The sequence below is a fragment of the Equus caballus genome, chromosome X, assembly GCF_041296265.1.
Source record: "Equus caballus isolate H_3958 breed thoroughbred chromosome X, TB-T2T, whole genome shotgun sequence".
Lineage (NCBI taxonomy): Eukaryota > Metazoa > Chordata > Mammalia > Perissodactyla > Equidae > Equus > Equus caballus.
This window is the reverse complement of record NC_091715.1, coordinates 106,903,677-106,921,734: the sequence shown is the minus strand read 5'-3', so window position 1 is coordinate 106,921,734 and position 18,058 is coordinate 106,903,677. Positions and strand designations below refer to the sequence as shown.

General features: G+C 44.0%; 1 protein-coding gene across 9 annotated transcripts in view; it reads left to right on the top strand.

Annotated features, from left to right (window-relative positions):
• The window catches only part of COL4A6 (collagen type IV alpha 6 chain), a 256,618-nt gene that overhangs the window by 181,438 nt on the left and 57,122 nt on the right, over positions 1-18,058 (top strand). For 8 of the 9 annotated variants that reach the window (XM_070256859.1, XM_023633922.2, XM_023633924.2 and 5 more), the window contains 2 exons: positions 12,065-12,199; positions 13,409-13,453. In XM_070256859.1, the coding sequence (XP_070112960.1) occupies positions 12,065-12,199; positions 13,409-13,453 (180 nt within the window). Of the gene's footprint in view, positions 1-3,326; positions 3,465-12,064; positions 12,200-13,408; positions 13,454-18,058 lie in introns of all 9 variants that reach the window. The other variant, XM_070256860.1, reaches the window with a different exon arrangement.

Here is an 18,058-nt window from a genome sequence, read left to right as displayed (position 1 = left end):
GGTCACTGGTTACTTTCCCAGAGAGTGCTTTCAAGCAGGAGGAGTTGGTAGCCCCAGATTGCCAGGAGTTGGGGAGAGTGGTAGAAGAGGAAGTGGAGGCAGGGAGTGTTGTCTAGTCTATCAAGAAGTTTGTTCTGGAACAGTGGTGAGAGATGGGGTGGTCATGGGGTGAGGGGGAAGATTTTGCTTGTTTTGTTTTTTAGTATCAGGCAGACCAGAGCATGTTTTGAAGACCAAGGGAAAGCAACCAGTCCAGAAGATATAAGGGAGAGGAAGAGAGGGTTCCCAGAGTAGGTTCCCAAGGGGATAGGAACATTCCTCTGAGCCCTGGAGCAGCCGACCTGGCAGTGCTCATTGAAAGCTAACCTTGCTGTACCTTGATCCACACCTTTCCCCTAATCGTGCTCCTTTGCTTTGCCTTTGGGAGCTCTTCCCTCTCCCAGGTGGACTTACTAGAGCTTCCCCCCCCCCTCCATTACACCCCCTCCCTTTTTTTCTTTTCCTGGGTTCCAGAGACTGGTTGAACCTGGACTAGCAAAGAAAGCTCCTTCGTCAGTCAACAAGTCAAGAGAAGCGATTAGCTGCTAGCTTCTCAGGCCAAAGGACCTGAAGACTCAAAGACTTGAAAGGGAAAGTACTTGAAGGTTTGTTTACCACTCAGCTTTAGGGGAAAATTATCCCTACTCTTGGCTATAGCGGGTTTCACTGGGGACTTTATCTCTACAGAATTTTCTGTTAACTTTCTTCTGAAAGATTGCCAGCACCAGATCTAGAAGCTTTTAAAATCCTCATAAAACCAGAGAATGAAAAAAGTGGTGATGGATGAAGAGATAAGGGGAGCATGTGCCCTCCTGCCCAGTTAACCTCCACAAGCCAGGCCCCTGGTTGCCCAGCTCCCTGTTCATCTCTTTTTTCTCCCCCTCATCCTAGGGTTTGGCTCGTTTTGCTTCCTTTTCCAGCTGCCACTTCCTCCCTCCCCGATTTCCCACCTGGATTCCTCTCAAAATAGTTTCCTGATTTATCCCTAGCTCTGCTTTCTCTGGGGACCAGATAATTGTTTTAAGTGCTTTCATTGCTACTATCTCTAAAGGAACAGTTGGGCAGAGTGAGATATAACAAAAATGTAAATGACACTGTGAAAGTGGGGAATGTACAGAGGACCAAGAGCTCTGATAAAATGTGAGTCTTCAGTGAGCTGTAAACATGTGAGCTGTCTGCTTTCCTCCCTACACATGCCATTGACTCTGACCTGGGAGTTGGCACCATTATCTCTGCATCAGCCTAAACCATCTCCCTTTGAGTTGGATACTAGATCAAGCTACAAGGTCTTCAGTATAGGGTAGATGTGGCATGACTTTGCTAAGAGTCTGGTGGATTTTCTCCACATGTGGATCCCCAGGTTGCTCTCTCTGGCTCCAGATTTGTCTTGACAGCATTGACTCAAGTACTAAATGCTGTACATAATTCATATCTATAAGTAGTTCAGACTTCTCACTTTGAATAAGGCCAAATTTTCTAGTAAATCAGTTGTTTATCAGGGATTGCTAGCTCCCCTCTGGCTCACTCTCTAGCCTGGACCCCAAGATCAGTTATGTCGACAATGGGCCTCCTTTTGGACCTATCCCTCTCCCTCACCCCCATTCTCACCCTCAGGACTTCTGATGTAGCTGCCAGCACCCAACCCTGGAAAACCCCACCACCTGCTTTGTCTGCTCCTGTTCCTGGGCTGCCAAGTATTGTTTAAGAAAACCTCCCCCACAAAAACATCTTCTCTAGTGTCAGCAGAGCTTAGGGATGCTTGGCAGCCCTTCACACTTTTCTAACAATTGACTTCCTGCCATGTCCTCCATAGCGTCTCCTCCCAGCACTTTCCAGTCATCCTCAACCTCAACTAACCTTCACTCTCTATCTGTGACCTCACTTCCTACATTTATTGAGGAAATTGAGGTCAATTTGAAATGGTCTATCTCCACTTCTCTCTTACTTACCAGAACTTGTCCTGGGTCTTTTTCTTTACACATGCCCCTCCACCTTCTAGTCTGGAGGATAAAAAGTCCTCCTCTCACTAAGACAAACCTATCGACAGTCCTTGCATTCAGAATCATATCCCTCCTGCCTTCCCCTGCGTTATGGTATACTCATGTGCATACATAACCCATCTTTCTGACTTGGACTGAGAGCTCATGGGCAGGGCCCATGTTACATTCCCCTCTGTGTTCCCAACATGTAGTACCATGGCTGGCACATACTAGGCACTCAATAAATGTTTACTGAATTGATGATTTGCTAGGGGACCAAGTAGATTGACTTGAGTTCTTTGTCCTTTGTGCATCTACTTAATTGGTTAGTAAGGGTGTCACTGGGCAGCAAGAAGGATGAAGGGAAGAACCAAGAGGATTTAATAATGTCCAGAACCAGGGTTTTTGGTGGAGTTACATGACCTTCTAGTGGGAATTTTTGACCTGGAATTGACCTGTCACTTTATAAAAGGAGTAGCGGAAAGAGCATTAGACTGGGAATAAGAAGGTATGGCTCTGCTACTCATAAGCTGTGTGGCCATGGACAAGTTAGTTAACCTCTGGGCCTCAATTACAGTCTCTAGCACACTGATGATAGGGCTATTATGAGCATTAAATGGAGTCATGGATGTGCAAACACTTCGAAATCTGAAGCACTTCTCCAATGCGAGCTTGTAGCTCTTATTCCTGATGTGACCGATGGCTCTGGAGCTTCTACTTTTCATCTGTACCACAGCTGCAACCGCTGCTACAGCCCATCTTTCCTGTTGCACACAGAGCTTCATTTCATCTTAGCTTCCAATTGTCCGTCATGTAAAAGGAAAACGTATCAGAAATGTGGAGCCCTCGCCCTCCAGACCCCCTTCTCATCTCCTTTTTGGCCTGCCTGTGTCTGTGAAATGGCTTTACTTGTCTATAGAGACTACTACATACAGCTGGCAGGGGGAGCTGTAAGTCATCCCATCTTTTTGAATTCAAATCCATTGCCGGCTGAGAGGTGTATGGTGGGTTATGCCAGAGTACCAGCGGGCCCTACCATTTTAGCAGACTTCTGTGCCTGTGGGCATATGCATTTTGGTTGGAATGTGTATCTCTTTATCTGCATGGGTGTGGATATGAATACTCCTCTGGTTCTAAATGAACACAGGGGTGTGGGTTTGCACGAGAACAGCACTGAGACTATGTGAGTAAGTTGTTCCTCTCCATTCCCTGTGCTCCCCTCCCCTTCCAGAGCTCCCTGAGTTCTTTGGCAAGGAGCTCCTAGCAGGAAATTTCCTCGATGCTACCCTTCTTTTTCTTCTGTTTAAGGAGCAGTAGTTGGTTACTTCCTATTACCTCCCACTCCCAAAACTTGATGGCTTCTCACCAGAGACTCCAACATTGATCCAGAAGGAATCAGCTCATACCAGCTCAGTACTGGACCAAAGCTTACACAGTATATGAATGGTGGGTAGTTTATTATGTCAGAGAAAAATGCCGCAAGTATCCCTTATCTAATGGAATGGATAAAATACTGCAAAAATTGCTGTAAAGTGAATTTCTGGCAAGTCCTGTTTCCCTTTGATTTTTATTATAAAACCATGGCTATGTTTTGCTAGAAAAACTGAAAGAAAAAGATTGTCTTCGGGTTGTAATTAAACCATGCATTTTAAAATAAACCACTTTTTTAAAACTACAATAATAGGATAATAGTGTAGGTCCAATCATTTTTAAACTATAATGAGAATCCTGTGCTAGACAGTCACTTTGCCCCTACCTTTCACAGCTGTAAATTCTGCTCTTCATTTCATTTAAATGTTTTCTACTGAAACCTCCTCCTCATGAACCTTTTTTCATTTAAGGGCTTACTGCCTTATGTGCCCAGCAAACTAGGTGGTTTTTTTTGAAAATTAGGAGTTTGATTATTAGAGTTTTCCCCTAAAAGTAAAGCTTTGTCAATGGAATGAACCCTTAGCCCCTTTTTACATGCATTGTCTCAACTGATGCTCAAAGCAACCCAGCAAATAGGTAAAGCAAGTAATATCCCCATTTCGCTGATGAGAAAACAAAGGCCTAGAGGTTCATTGGCTTTCTCAAGATCATACAGTTAGAAAGTGAGAGCAGGGAATAGAACCTAAGTCTTGTAATTCTGCTTTACACAGGAGAATCTTCTGAGAGGCAAAGGCAACATCAACCCTAGTTTATCAGAAGCCTTTCTTAAGAGGCCTGTGCCATCAAATTACACACAAGTAGCCCTTCTAGATCCTAAGAAGGAAAAAAAATTATAGCAAATAAAGTATTTCAAGTTTTTCCAACTCGTATGTTAGTTTTAGGTAAAATTCGTCACAAGTGGAGCTGTATTTACTTTTTCATGCAGTCTGGAAACTCGGTACACACTTCGTGGTATGCTGGGGCTCTTTGTATAGACTGGTGCCCACTTGAAGGCCTATAGGGGCTCATTCAACTATTTGCAATGGTTACAGAAGTGTTTGGTTGTTCTGTTTTTATTTTTGCGGCCAAATATTGGTCATATTTACAATTTCATTTGATTTTGCTTCTTACACTTCCAAATTCTAATATTATCACAAAAAGAAAGTTTGTTCTGGTTTCTGATGTAGTTTTATGGACATGTCATAGAGAAAAGGGAGAACTAAAAAATCTTCGTCAACTTATTTGCCTCTAGCTAGCAGACATCTCTGCTTCATCCTATTTTAACAATTATTGGCATTCCCCAAGGGCAAGGGAAAATATAACATGTTTAAAGACAAAATTCTCCAATTTCTTCTCAGCACAATGATCATCAAATTAGTATACTGTGCCTATATTCCCTTTTTTGCCCCTAACTTAATATGCTAGCATTAGGGACTCATAGCATATCAGAATTTGTCTACAAGAGCCTAGTAAACTGTCTATTGCCCACAGGCAAATTAAAGAGGCCACTTTAATTGTGGAACACTCAAGGAAGAAGAAGACGAAGTAGAAGAAGAGGAGGAAGAAGGAGGGGGAGGGGGAGGAGGAGGAGGGGGAGGAGGAGGAATCGGAGGGGGTGATGATTAAACAAGAAGAAATCTCCCATCTTTTTAAGTTCTAGGGAGTGCCATTCCTTGAGTGCCTTTTATGACAATTTGTTAATTTCATTAAGTGAGTTTCTATTAAATAGTACCTCTTCCAGTGAAAAGATTGGGCAAATTGAGATAAAGTGTTCTGGTATCAATGAAAATAACAATATTTTCTGCCCAGAGTAGCTCTTACTGCTGCTCTTCATGTGGGTTTGGGTTTCTGCATTCAGAGCATTATTCAACACAGAGGCTGTGTAGCTTGGTAGAAGAAGCAGAGGCTTCGGTATGGCCAAAATTAGCTTCACCAATTGCTTGATGTGTGACCTTATGCAAATTCTTTACCTTCTGTGTATTTCAGTTTCCTCATCTGTAACGTGAGGCTTACTTGCTTCTTAGGGCTATTGGAGATGGATTAAAGGAGATGGCACTTAGTAAGTGCTTGGTAAAAAAAAAAGTCAATATTACATTTTAGAAGAGAAATGTGAGTAAACAGGCAGAAAGGAGGGATGCAGAGTGTTGCCTAGCAAGAGTTAACTATCGCTCTGGGAGGTGTCTTTCCAAAATTTTAACATGCTGACAACAGCCAATGTAATGGGTGGGTGTGGGTGTGTGTGTGTGTGTGTGTGTGTGTTTGCAAACAAAACATGTAGACGCATGTCTTCATGCCTGGGCCGGCTGTTTCAAACACTGATTATAGCTTAAGAACTAGAAAATAGACGTGTTTTCATTTGGGTGTTGAAGGTGAGCCTCTGATACTGCTTCTTAGCTGTGGCGGACACAGAATTTGCGGGGTTCTCTCTTTTCTAGACACCAATCACATTTTTGGGGGTAGACAGGCAGGGTCACTGCCCTTGGTGGAAAATTGTAGATGGTGCTAATATTATCAAGCTGAACCAGGGCTTCCTGGGCCACAAAATGGATCTGTATGTGTTTGATATTTGTCTGCCATACTCTAGACCTATTCTTCACCTATTGATGTTCTTTCTCCCTTATTTACTTCTGCAGACAAGGCTGCCCATTAGTGCTGTTACTAGGCGAGTGGAGTGTAGGGCTCTATGGATGGTTGTGTCTGTTTGTTCCAACAGGACATGTCAATGAAGAGATCCACTCAGTTGCCCAGTCAAGAAACCTGGGAGTCACCCTTTGTACTCCCCTCCATCTTACCCACCAATTCCAATCTAGCACCAAGTCTTAGCATTTTTACTCTCTGAAATTATCTCTCAAATCTGTCTTCTCCCTGTCTCCACTGCCATGAACCTAGTCCAGGTCACTGTTATTTATCTTCAGGAGGTCACAGCCTCCTCACTGGGATCTGTGTCTCTCGTCTTGCTGCCACATCCACTCCCTTCCTCTTGTGATATGTCTAGAGTTGATACCGTATGAACCTCGGTATGTCCCTTTCCCTTTCTGGGCTTCAGCTTCTCCATCCTAAACTGGATGATTTCCTAAGTCTTGTGTAGCTCTCTTTTCTGTGGTTCTGTGATCAGATGGTTCTTGATTGCACTCTACTGCAGCTATCTAGACTTCAAAAGAAGATATTGCTGTACCTCAGCACGGGCTTCTCAGTGCATATATTCATTCATTCATTTCTTCATTCATTCAGCAAACATTTACTGAGCACCCATTGTGTACTAGACACTGTACTTAGCACAGATGATTCAGTGGGGAGTAAGACACAGGCCTTGTCCTCAAGGAGCTCAGTCTGTTGCAGGGTATAGACATAAACAGGCAACCTAGCCCATACTGTGGGGTGGGGATAATCAGGGAAGGCTCCTTAGAGGAGCTGATATCTTTATTGGAGTCTAAATGATAAATAGGAGCTAGCTAGGAGAGCAGTGACATGTATAAAGGCCCTGGGGCAGGGTGCTAAGAGAGAGTAAAGCAATATTGGAAGATGGCAGACAAACTGGGAGGCTATAGTAACACTCTAGGGGAGAAATGAGGAAGACCTGAACTAAGACCATGGGGATAGAGAGAAATGGACAGATTTGAGTTATATTTTGGAGGTAGAATTGACAGTCCTTGTTGGTGGATTGCATGTGGACAATGAGGGGAAGAGAGAGGTTTTCATTTCTGGCTTGATCAACTTTGTGGATGGACTGCCATTTACTCAGTTAGTTCCATTAACTCATGAGGAAAGAGCTGGTTTAGAGTATGGGATTAGGGAGAAGATGAGTTAAGCTTTGGTCTTGTGCAGTTTGGGTTAGAATATCCAGGTGGAAAAGTCTGGTAAGCCATTGGCTATAAGGATCTGGTACACTGAGAAGAGAAATCTGGGCTGGAAGTTCAAATTGGGGAGTTATTAGCATGTAGATGAGGTTCCTTTAGGATAATGAGCAGACACTGAAGAGCCAAGTGCCAAAGAGAGCCAGGACACCAGCACTAAGTAAGAGGGGAAATACTCTCACAGATGTGGGGTGCTCGCATACATGCTCATTCATTCCCGGGCACACATCTCTGCCCCAAAGAGAGTTTCTTAATGATATCCGTGTATCTCCCACTTAAATATAAGAGAAGGAACATTAAGTACCCAATCGTAACTTCTCCATTCTTTTACCATAAATCATACCTGAAGAGGAAAGGGAACTGATACGTTCATGCTATCTGCCAGGTGTTTTACATTCATTCACTCACTCAAATGGTGGCAATAACCCACACCAGAGCTATTATTGCTCAAAGTCCTAGAAACTCAGAGTGGTTAAGTCACTTACCCAAGGTCACATAGCTGTTAAATGGCAATAAGGAGATTTGACTCCGGGTCTGTTTGACTCCAGAGCCTGCACCATGATACCACCTAACAGCACTGCACCACCTCCTACAATATAGCTGGGTCCTTAGGAAAGCCTATGCACACCCCTTTTCCCTTCTTTGCTTCATAAATATCGTTTGCATCCCCTAGCTTGATGCTTTGCTCTCCATTAAAATACAAATCTCCCTGGGGAGAAGTACAGCTTTAAGTTGTTGTCAGTCACTTATGCCTCAGTGGGAATGAGTTTCAGATTCTTTCTTAGGAATAAATTTTAATTTTATAGGAGAAGGACACTGGAACCTTGAGAGAGGGATGAAAAGACAAAAAGGGGCCTAGTAATGAAAAGTCAACCCCCTCTCAGTTTCACAGTCCTACCTAACCTGAGACATGCGCTTTTAAGATTCTTAGATGCTATTTCTGCATGTGTGTACTACTTTATATTCTTACACATTTTCTGGGTCTGTTACCCCACTTATCTGGGGTGGGGGTTGTGGGTGTGGTCTGATCTAAGATGACCTTAAACTGCATGCTAACCCCAACCTTCTGTAGTCAGCAGGAGGCAGCCAGCTTGGGCTGCAATTGTGAGCCTGCAGATCCTGGCCTTAGGCACAAGTCCCAGCTCATTCGCTTGAGACTTAGACCCTGATGTGCGTATTTAAAATCCTGAGCAGATGGAGGCAGGAGAGCTTGTTGGAAAGACTTGGAGGAGTCCCTTCTGCCCTGTCTGGGTCTATTTGCCAAAATAAATGGCATGTATCAGGACAGGGCATTGGTCCAAGCCCATTGAAATTCTGCTAGCAGTCCAAACTGATGGTGTTTCAGATTGGTTCTGTGAAATGATCAGAGTTAGGAAGAAAGAAATGATGTGTGAGCATCTGGCTGCTGCAGCCTACTGATGGGGACAGTCTCAGAGGCGGGCCGGGGCTGAGGGGAGGCAGCCTCAAGGACCCCCTAGGACATCTGCCACTGGCAAACACTGGTCTGGTTTAAGTCCCGTCCCACACCATTCCTCACTAGCTGTGTGACCTAAACAAGTCCTTCCCCTTCACTTTGCCTCTTTTTTCGCAAACGTATAAAATAGCACCTAAATGGAATGGTCTCTAAGGGCCCTTCGTGCTCGAACATTCTATGACTTCTCTGTCACTGGTTTGATTTCTTTTTCTCTGTAGTGGGAGAGACCCACACACCCACCTGCTCATGTTGCCACTGTGTTCTCAGACTGACCTCTGCTGGCCAGTATGAAAAGTGCCATTCATAGCTTTTTTTGAGGAAAACAACAAAAAAGCAGTTCATCACTGATTTAGTATTAAGCTTCACCAGTACACTGGGCACTGTGACAGAAACCCTGTACACTGGAGATGAGGATAAAAGATCATACAGCTATAAGCAAAGAGTAAGCATGTCTAAAGATGGCTGACAAAACAACCCCCCCAAAAAACATGTCTCTCTCATTATTTTCCTTTGCCATCTTCATTTAGTTCATGATGCTCTGTGCCACTGTATGAAAAAGAACCTCAGTGGGTGGGAAGACTCTTTGTCTCATATCCTATGACTGCAGGGTCCAGAAGGGCCTGGCACCACACAGGGCCAGCAGTGCCTCAGAGGCCTTGAGACAGCCTACAGGCCCTGCTTCTGGCCCTTAGTGCAGTCTGAGAGGTTTCTAGCTGGGGCCAGTACACGTTCCTCCGAGGGATGCCATTTCAAATTCCTCTTTGGAAAAGGAATTAGAATTGAAAGAATCTATGAGTTCTTTAAGAGGCTCACTTTAAGTCCTCTGGCAGGAACGGAGGAGTCGGCTATACAACTGTGGCAAATTCAGCATGCCCACTCAGCCAAGAGAAAGGGAGTGGGCCATGGAACCCTGCCTTTTCTGGATGGAATCAGATCTCTTGTTAAGTCCAGCCCTAGAATTGCCTCACTCCTGAGTCTCCTTGCTTACTCTTGCTGAGCGTGTGCTCACAAAGGCAAGACACCAGAGCTGGAGTGTGCCAGCCCGTGTGCCCATGCCAGGGACTGCTCAGGTTCGAGTGATGTGAGCAAGATGGAAACGGGCCATACCATAATCTGCTCTCTCAGTAGCTGGTCAATGGTTTATCGTGCTCTCCACCTCCCCTTCCTTGATGCAGGAAAGCACTGGGCAGGGCTCAGATTTGGGTCAAGCATTCAGAGCCCTGATTGCATCCTCTCTGCTAGTAATAACATGGCCTCAGCAAACCCCTCCTGCCCCCTATCCTCCCACCAACCAGTCTCCTCCTCCCCTAACAGCTGGTTCTTATCTGTCTCCCTTGTTCCAGCCTCAGGCATGCTGCCCTGGCCTCATGCTGACACACACATGTTCTCCTGAATGCTCCCTGATGAGTTTCAGCCCTGAAACACAGCCTCCTCACATCCCTCCCCTATCCCCAAACCTCTCAGGGTTCCCTATTGCCTACCACATGAAGTCTTCAACTTTCCTGCCTTGCTTTCCAGGCCCACTTCAGTTGGGACCCACTCAGTCTTTCCAGTGTAGCCCATGACTCCCCCCAGGCATGGACAGAATGCTAAACATTCCGCAAACCCTCCATGGCCAACACTTCCTTTGCGTTCCTGCAGCACTTATGCTCTCTTCCGGAACTGTACTGTTTGCTATGGTTTTATGGACATTAGTCTTGAAAGCTAGGCCCATGTTTTAGACTTCTTTGTTAATCCTCAACAACACCCTAGCACTATTTTTTTTAAGTATTGTTCTTTTTCTTTTTAGTTTCATATATGTGTATGTATTTTTTTTGTAAAAATTTACAAGATAATAAATAACAGAATCATTGTAAACAAAATTCCAGCAGGAAGTAAGAGCATAAAAAGTGAAAGATCACCGCCCACCCCATCATTCCCAGCAATAAGCCCATTAAGCAGTCTGCAGCCAGGCATCCTTTATAGGCTGCATGTTGGGTGTTGGGGAAGGTTGAGTGGTGTGTGGTGCCCCCAGAGAATTGCATCTCCTTGGGAAGAACATCATTTACTTCTTTGCCAGAGTCCTAGGTCTTCGTGGGCCTGATTGACACTGGAAATTTTACTCCAAAGACCCCACACAGCTGGTGGCCACTTGCATCTCCAGTACATGGCTAGCTGTCGCATACAGCATCTGTCTTGCTTTCAGCCTTTTAAAAAGTAGATCTTAAAGGGGAATATGAAAGGGCATATTTAATGGGCTTTTCTCAGAGTTTTTTATAGATCTGTAGGAAATTGCGGACAGTCAGTAAAGGGGCCGAGAGGTAGAGATGGGAAGCATTTATGAAAATAGGCTTTCTACCTGGTACGGTGTTGTGTTCTCTGAGAGGTAATGCACATTACTAATGGTTTTCATTTTTCTGCCAAGAAAATTCAGTCCCTACTGGGATTTGTTCTAAATGATAGACTAGCCTGCCTGTGCTGCACCCACTGAGGTTAATTCTCTGTCTCGGTCAGCTTTAAAATGTCAGCCTGAACTCTCAGACTTAATTGTCACAGACACTTTATAACTAGGGCATTCAAAATCCTCAGGCTGCTCCCTCTTGCTATCATAATTGATACTTAATGGATATTCTCAGGTTCCTTGGATTTTGCATATTCAACACTGTACAGATGGTGGGGGTAGAGGGAAAAAGAGAGAGAGGAAGGGAGTAAATAAACAGTGTGTGTGTGTGTGTGTGTGTGTGTGTGTGTGTGTGTGTGTGTTTTCCCTGTGAGCACCTGTTTCCGGTTGCGGTGATGGAGTCCTGGGATCTGCCAACAAAGATGAGCTCTGACAGGTTGATCAGCCCATGGGTTTCTGGGTTCTCCTTTCTCTGGACCCCTGAGGTAGTGTTCTTTAGGCACAGCCATTTCTGGATTTCACTGAGAGTGTGTGGTTGGCCATTTGGATGTGAGTTATAAAATGTCACGATGCTCTCCAGTGTTCTGTTCTTTCACTATTTTGACAATCTGATGGATGGCCTGGCATTAACTAGGAAGAGGACAATATTATCCAGCCTGAATAACTAATCTCCTAAGAAGTACAAAATTGAAGGATCTTGGTGCACATGAATCTTATTAAATGTGCTTATAAAATATGTTCTGTCCAAATAAGCTTAGAAGCCCCTAAAATAGCCTTTTCTGATCTGTGTCTGGAACTTTGGCATGCTTCACAGATCTCTAAGCCAAAATTATTTAGTGAAGTGATGATAGTGTTCTTTGTGCATGGGAAAATGGGAAGTGTTGATGTTAAGGCCTCTGTTGACTAATTGCACTTCTGTCCATCTTAGGGGCGACCAGGACCAATTGGAATTCAAGGCCCAACAGGTCCTCAAGGATTTGCTGGCCCGAGTGGTTTATCAGGGTTGAAAGGAGAAAGGGGCTCCCCAGGCCCTCTGGGACCATACGGACCAAAAGGAGATAAGGTAAGAGCATCAAAGCTTGATTTTCCTTTGACTTGTGGGCCACAAGAATGAAGGTGAAAGGTTCTAAATCTCAGTTCTGCTCATTTGTGGAAATAATGCTAATCCTGAATACCTTGGTACCAGGATACATACTTTAATAAGAGAAAGGCTAGGTAATGTGCTGCTAATGGATCAGCTAATTTCTGGAGAGATTCCCATGGCAAGCAAGCCATAAAGTGCATGTATTAGCTGTTTGCTGGACAAGCAGACTCACTGTGATAGGAAGTCATGTGGGTTTGAACTGGGCATGGGTCAGAAGTCCAATCAGCTGGGCAGGAGAGGTCAGGAATCTAAGCAAGGAGAACGGGAAACAAGGGGTCAGAATACTTAGAAGCAATCTGGGCCATAAATATAGGGAAAGAGATGCAAGAAAGGAGATTGATCATGTCATGGTGCTGGCTAGCTGAGTTTAACAGCTCAGTTTACGTTCTCTGACAATTTTAATCACCTCCTACTCACCCCATTGGTGAGAGAGGGATTCCCACCCATGGGTTCTGGGGATGGCTGAAGACATGACACCTGATACTGAATGGAAGAGATCGACAACAGGTTTATCAGTCATATACACTCACAGGAACGGGGAGGAGGACACCACATACCATGCAGGGCCACACGGGGGTTGCACTCTGGAACAGAATGAACCAGAAAGGACTTTGGGAGGCAGACTTTATAGTGTCAAGAGGATGAGGTACCCCTCGATTCCTGAGGGAGGATGTGATTGGCTTGTCTGAATAATTCACTGGGCCAGCAGGGAACTGAAACCCACGACTCAGGACCTGGTCTGTTTGATAAGGAGGGTCATTTGCCTAGCAGACCTTATCTATGGGAGCAGAGTAGAGAGGGAAACTTGTGGTTAGGCCATTTGAGGACCCCCAGTTTTCATCAGTTATCAGATGTCAAGATAACATGTAATATTGAGCCTTTATTTTAGGTCTTACACCACATTGCCTAATATAAGAACTGGTCTCAGTACACAGACATGTCCAAGACCTTAGGTAGAGGCAAAGGATCACTTGGAACTGGAGTAGGGAGCAAGGCGATGCAATGTGGAGAGGGAAGTACAAAATGCTTCTTAACAAGTTAGGTCATGAATTGCATGAACAAACCCACTGAATCTAATGGAGATCACTTGGATTGTCTCTTACATTCCTCTCCTTGCTTTTTTCTTAGGGTCCCATGGGAGTTCCTGGCTTTCTTGGGATCAATGGGATTCCGGTGAGTGTGTCCACAGAGGCACTTTTTAATACCATTTCTAGGTTCTGTCTTATAGCTCAAGCATTTTGGCCTTAGCAACATCCTGTCTCATGCAAGCATGCTCAAGATCAAGTGTTGGGATGTGTGTGATAAGGTTTGAAGTGCAGTGGTCACACACAGTTTCCCTGGGCTTCAGTTTCAGGAAGCACTAAATCAGATGTTTGTGGGGTGCAGGGACATGCGCAGGCATAAGAAACCATCAATATCTTAGCCAAAATGATTTAGGTCTTGTGGGTTGAAGGGAGCTTTAACTGGGGATGAGGGACTGGTTCTGAAGTGTGGAGACAGTGCCACATTAGAAAATTAAGAAGGTACATGAAATTAGAAAAATACTTAGTGATGTCTTGATCCATTTATTTCCAATAATATGTTCCCTTTAGGCTTATCTCATTTCAGAGTGAATTTCGCTTTAGTTTTTACAAAGAGACTACTCCGAAAATCACTTGGAGGCAGCCTCTTCCATTCATCCTGAGGACCTGGCTTGGCTGGAGACAAGTGGGGAGTTTGGAGCTTTCCCACTCCATCCAGCTCAATCCCTTAGTTTCTCCATTTTCACTCTGTATCCTTACTTATCCCACCACTAGAGATTCCATGGTAACATTTCACCAGCGTTTAAAATACAGTATTTGGAACTTGCTGCTATCACTTTTTAGTTATGTCCTTTAGCATTTCTCTATGTTTTAATCTTTGGCCTGGGCTGTGTTTGTCTATAATAGTGGTTTTCAACCTTGTTTAAGAGAAGAAGCAAATCTTGTGTCGAAGCTCAGCATATAGAACAGGAAAAAGTGGAGCTTCTGCATTTGAGGGAGGTCCTAGAGCCTACTTTTATCCTTCCAACAAGGATACCATATCAAAGCTGAACCATATCAAAGCACAGTTTGGTAAACCCTAGACTTAACAACTTCTTGTGTTATACTAAATGACCACCTAGTATCAGGGAAGGGGTTTTGTGTCTTTGTGCCAATCTATAGATATTTTATGAGATCCCGCTAAGTGCTAGGAATCTACTATGGAAATACAGAAAAAGCATATGGCTCTGCCCTCAAAGATATTATCATCTGATCCATTTTCCCCCCAGATCTTGTATACATTTGTGGATTTGGAGAATAGAAGGCTCACTTATCTTGTATTTGTTATATATATCAACAAATCAACCATCAGATTTCTGCACTTTATTCACCTGCAGAATCTTCAAAATGCCTGGAAATGGGCCACTGTGGAAATAAGTAGATGCAGTTGGCTGTCTTTTTGTGACATCCTCATGGCTGTGTTCCCATGGCCATGTTATCCAGAGTCTCCACTCAAAGTGTGTATCTTCTGGGAGCCAGTGGGTAAGGGAAATTAGCAAACTGGAGTCTGCCCCTTCCATTCATCCTGTGGAGTTGGCTACACTGAAGATGAGTGGGAGATTTGGAGCCTGCAGATCGACTAGGCCCTTCCTCCTACAGTCTATTTTAACAGGGGCTAGAAGGAAGTGAATCCTGTGGTACAGAGGCTGATTCCAGTTCTGAGCTGGAACCTGCCCCAGAGTCCAGCTGGACACTACTGCCTCCAACTTGTAGCCAAGAGAGTCCTAGGCCTTGCAGGAACTGATCACCTCCTTTGGGGTTTCATTGCTTGGGAGAATGAGTTGCAGGTACCCAGACTCCTCCAAATGAGTGTGCTGCTCCCAGTAGAAGTCCCCACTCCCTTGGCCTTTCACTTGGCCCTTCCCTTGACCAAAGGTTGTGTATGCTTTCTTTTGACTTTCAATTGCTTTAGCTTCAGGCTCCAAGCCTCAGTTACTCCATGAAATTATTCTCCCTTGTTCCTTCCCTTTCTCCCAGCTATTCGATATGTATTTATTGAGCATCTTCTGTTCACTGGTTACCTCTTCCTTCCATTTCTAATCTCCCAGGAGTCCTTGGTGTCTGTCTCACATGCTCTAGCTCCGTATTACATATGGCCCATGGTATTGATTGTCTTGTGTGATAGTCTTATCCAACTCCTTGAAAGCACAGAGTATGTCTTCTGCTCCTCTCAGAGGCCTCAAAGACCTCAGGGATGAATTCAGCATATAGTAGGAACTCTAAAAATATTTGGGGGACTAGCTCCAACCTCTCGCACCTATAAAAGCAGCAGTTCTCAGACTGGCAGGACTCCCTCAGACAGAGAAAAACACAGACCCAGTCAGACTAATTATTTTGCTCAACTCTCAGCAGCACTTATTAAGCAATTTTATTGAAACCATCAGCTTTCCCAACACATTTTACTAAACTGGATCACTCCACAAATCTGGTTCCTCTCTTAATATTGGCTGATCGCTAACATGTGTCACTGGGGTTGGTTCCAAATTTCCATTTTTGCTGTCATGTAGCTGTAGACAGTTTCAACATGAATGAGCAAGTAGTCATTTCATGATCATCCAAGACTATGCACTAAGGGGCACAACAACCATTTGAGAGAGTGAACAAACAAGCATTCATCAAGATATTCAACATCTGAACAACGTAGAGTAGGGCTGGTAGGGCTGTGGCTTTAATGATATTACAGCTGTGATTTGGGGCTCTTGGCACCCACAAGAAATATATGTTTATCGAAATGTTTTCAGCTCAAATAAGTTGGAAGCAGAAGTTTTCAAGTTGTCCTTTGCAATTTATGTTTAGCTTTTACCATGGAGTCAATCTCAAACATTTCCCTGCTAGAGACTTGTAACTGAACACACCAGATTTATATCTTCAAAGGGAACATGTACCACTCACCAAATTGAAACTTTTCCTTTGAAATCTGGGTTCTGAGGAACATAGCTTTTCTGGAATACAGCAGATCCTACTATTCTGTCTTTAGCCCCTTGTGGTTAGGTAGAACCATGGTTTCCTCCCTCAAAGAGCTGCATTCTCTTGGAGAGCTGGCACACACATATGTAAAATCATTAGCTATACCCAGAAACGGCAGTATGCTAGAAATGCTGTGGTACTGAGAATTGAGAGGAGGCAGAGCTCAGCCCGTGGCTTATCCTTGCTGACTTTCCTGGGAGAAGAACACTAACCATTTATTAAGCTCCTACATAAGAAACCTAGTCTCGTTTAGTTTTTACCAAAAAATCTTAATTTTGTTTTACTGTTAACAACAACCCCATGAGATAGTATTATCTGTCTCATTTTACAGATGAGAAAACTGAGGCTCAGGCTGGGGAGTTGCAAAGCTGGGATGGGAACATACATCTAAATGGCTCAAAACATGCTTTATCCACCATGTCATGGTGTCAACTGGACAGGAGAGGGCTGACAGGTCTAAGTCAGAGGTCAGAGGTTAATTCCAGAGAATTCAGCTAAGGTAGGAAGGAGTGAACAAGTACCCCTGGAATCCTGCAGGTGGGAGATATCAGAAGTTCAAGCAAGAAAACTACAGAAGGATTGGGCCCCAAGTAAAAAATGGAAATACCAAGAGGTAAGAATCCAGGCAAAGGTTTTGGTGTCAAACAGAACCAAGGTCCAAGGAATAAGGAAGATCCCTAATACAGAGCCAGCCTGCTGTCTTGCCTTAATTCATCCCTGATACCCAGCTGAGAGATAACCCCTAGCAAGTTTGGCGGGGACATTTTACAGTGGTGATCAGAATCCCAGGAAGAAATAGACACTACACTTGAAGGAGTTAACTGAATAGAGTTGGGTGAAAGGTGTATTTAAAGCGTGTGAGCAGGATTAAGGGAAACAACAATGGCTGGTTAAGCAACTAACACAAAGCTCTTACCACCCCTTGGCCCAAAGGGGCAATAAGGAATGGTGATAGTGGGACCCTGTAAGACCTGGGGCCCTGTAAGATACTGGACTTCCCAACAGGAGCTAAGACTGCTGAGAAATGTGGCCATTGCCAGAAATATAGCCGGGGGAGTGCATGGGCGAAATAAATAACCTGTGCTCTTTCTCTTCCTGCTCTCCGATCTTCTGCCTGTGTCTCCCAGTGGCTGAATACAACTGGGAGACAGAGGGAAAGGGAGCCTAGGCAGTACAGTACATCGAGGTCAGGCTTCCAAGGCACAGATCTGGGGAAGGTAGAGCGTAGATCTTCAGAGAAAACAAGAATAGCCATCTCATTTGGTAATAAAATGTTGATCACTCTAGTAAGCTCTCTCAGTTTCCCCAGTGCAACTAAAAATCATCACCTGAGTCTGGAGAGGCACAGATTGCAACAACTTTATTGCAAAGATAAGTTTATTGACCAGTCCTCTGGACTTAGCATTACGTGAGTCGAGCAGTCTAGATTCATACTTTCTTATTAACAGACTATCTCCTACAACTATAATAACAATGAAAATGGAACAGAATTCTATGGAGCATTTTCTCAATAAGAATTTGACAAAAAGTTGTTTCCTCTAATAATTTAAAAAGTTTATTTTTTAACACATGGCGAGTTTCCCTCAAATCATTAAATATATATACTTGGCTCTAAAAAGGACTGGGGGGGGGTGGTTTTTTACTGACCTGTCTGGATTTCTGGTCTTTCAGTTCATCTCTTTGCTCCATAGCCTAACATGTGATAATGATAAATTAAGATTCAAAGTGTGGTTCTTCCAGGACTTGCTTA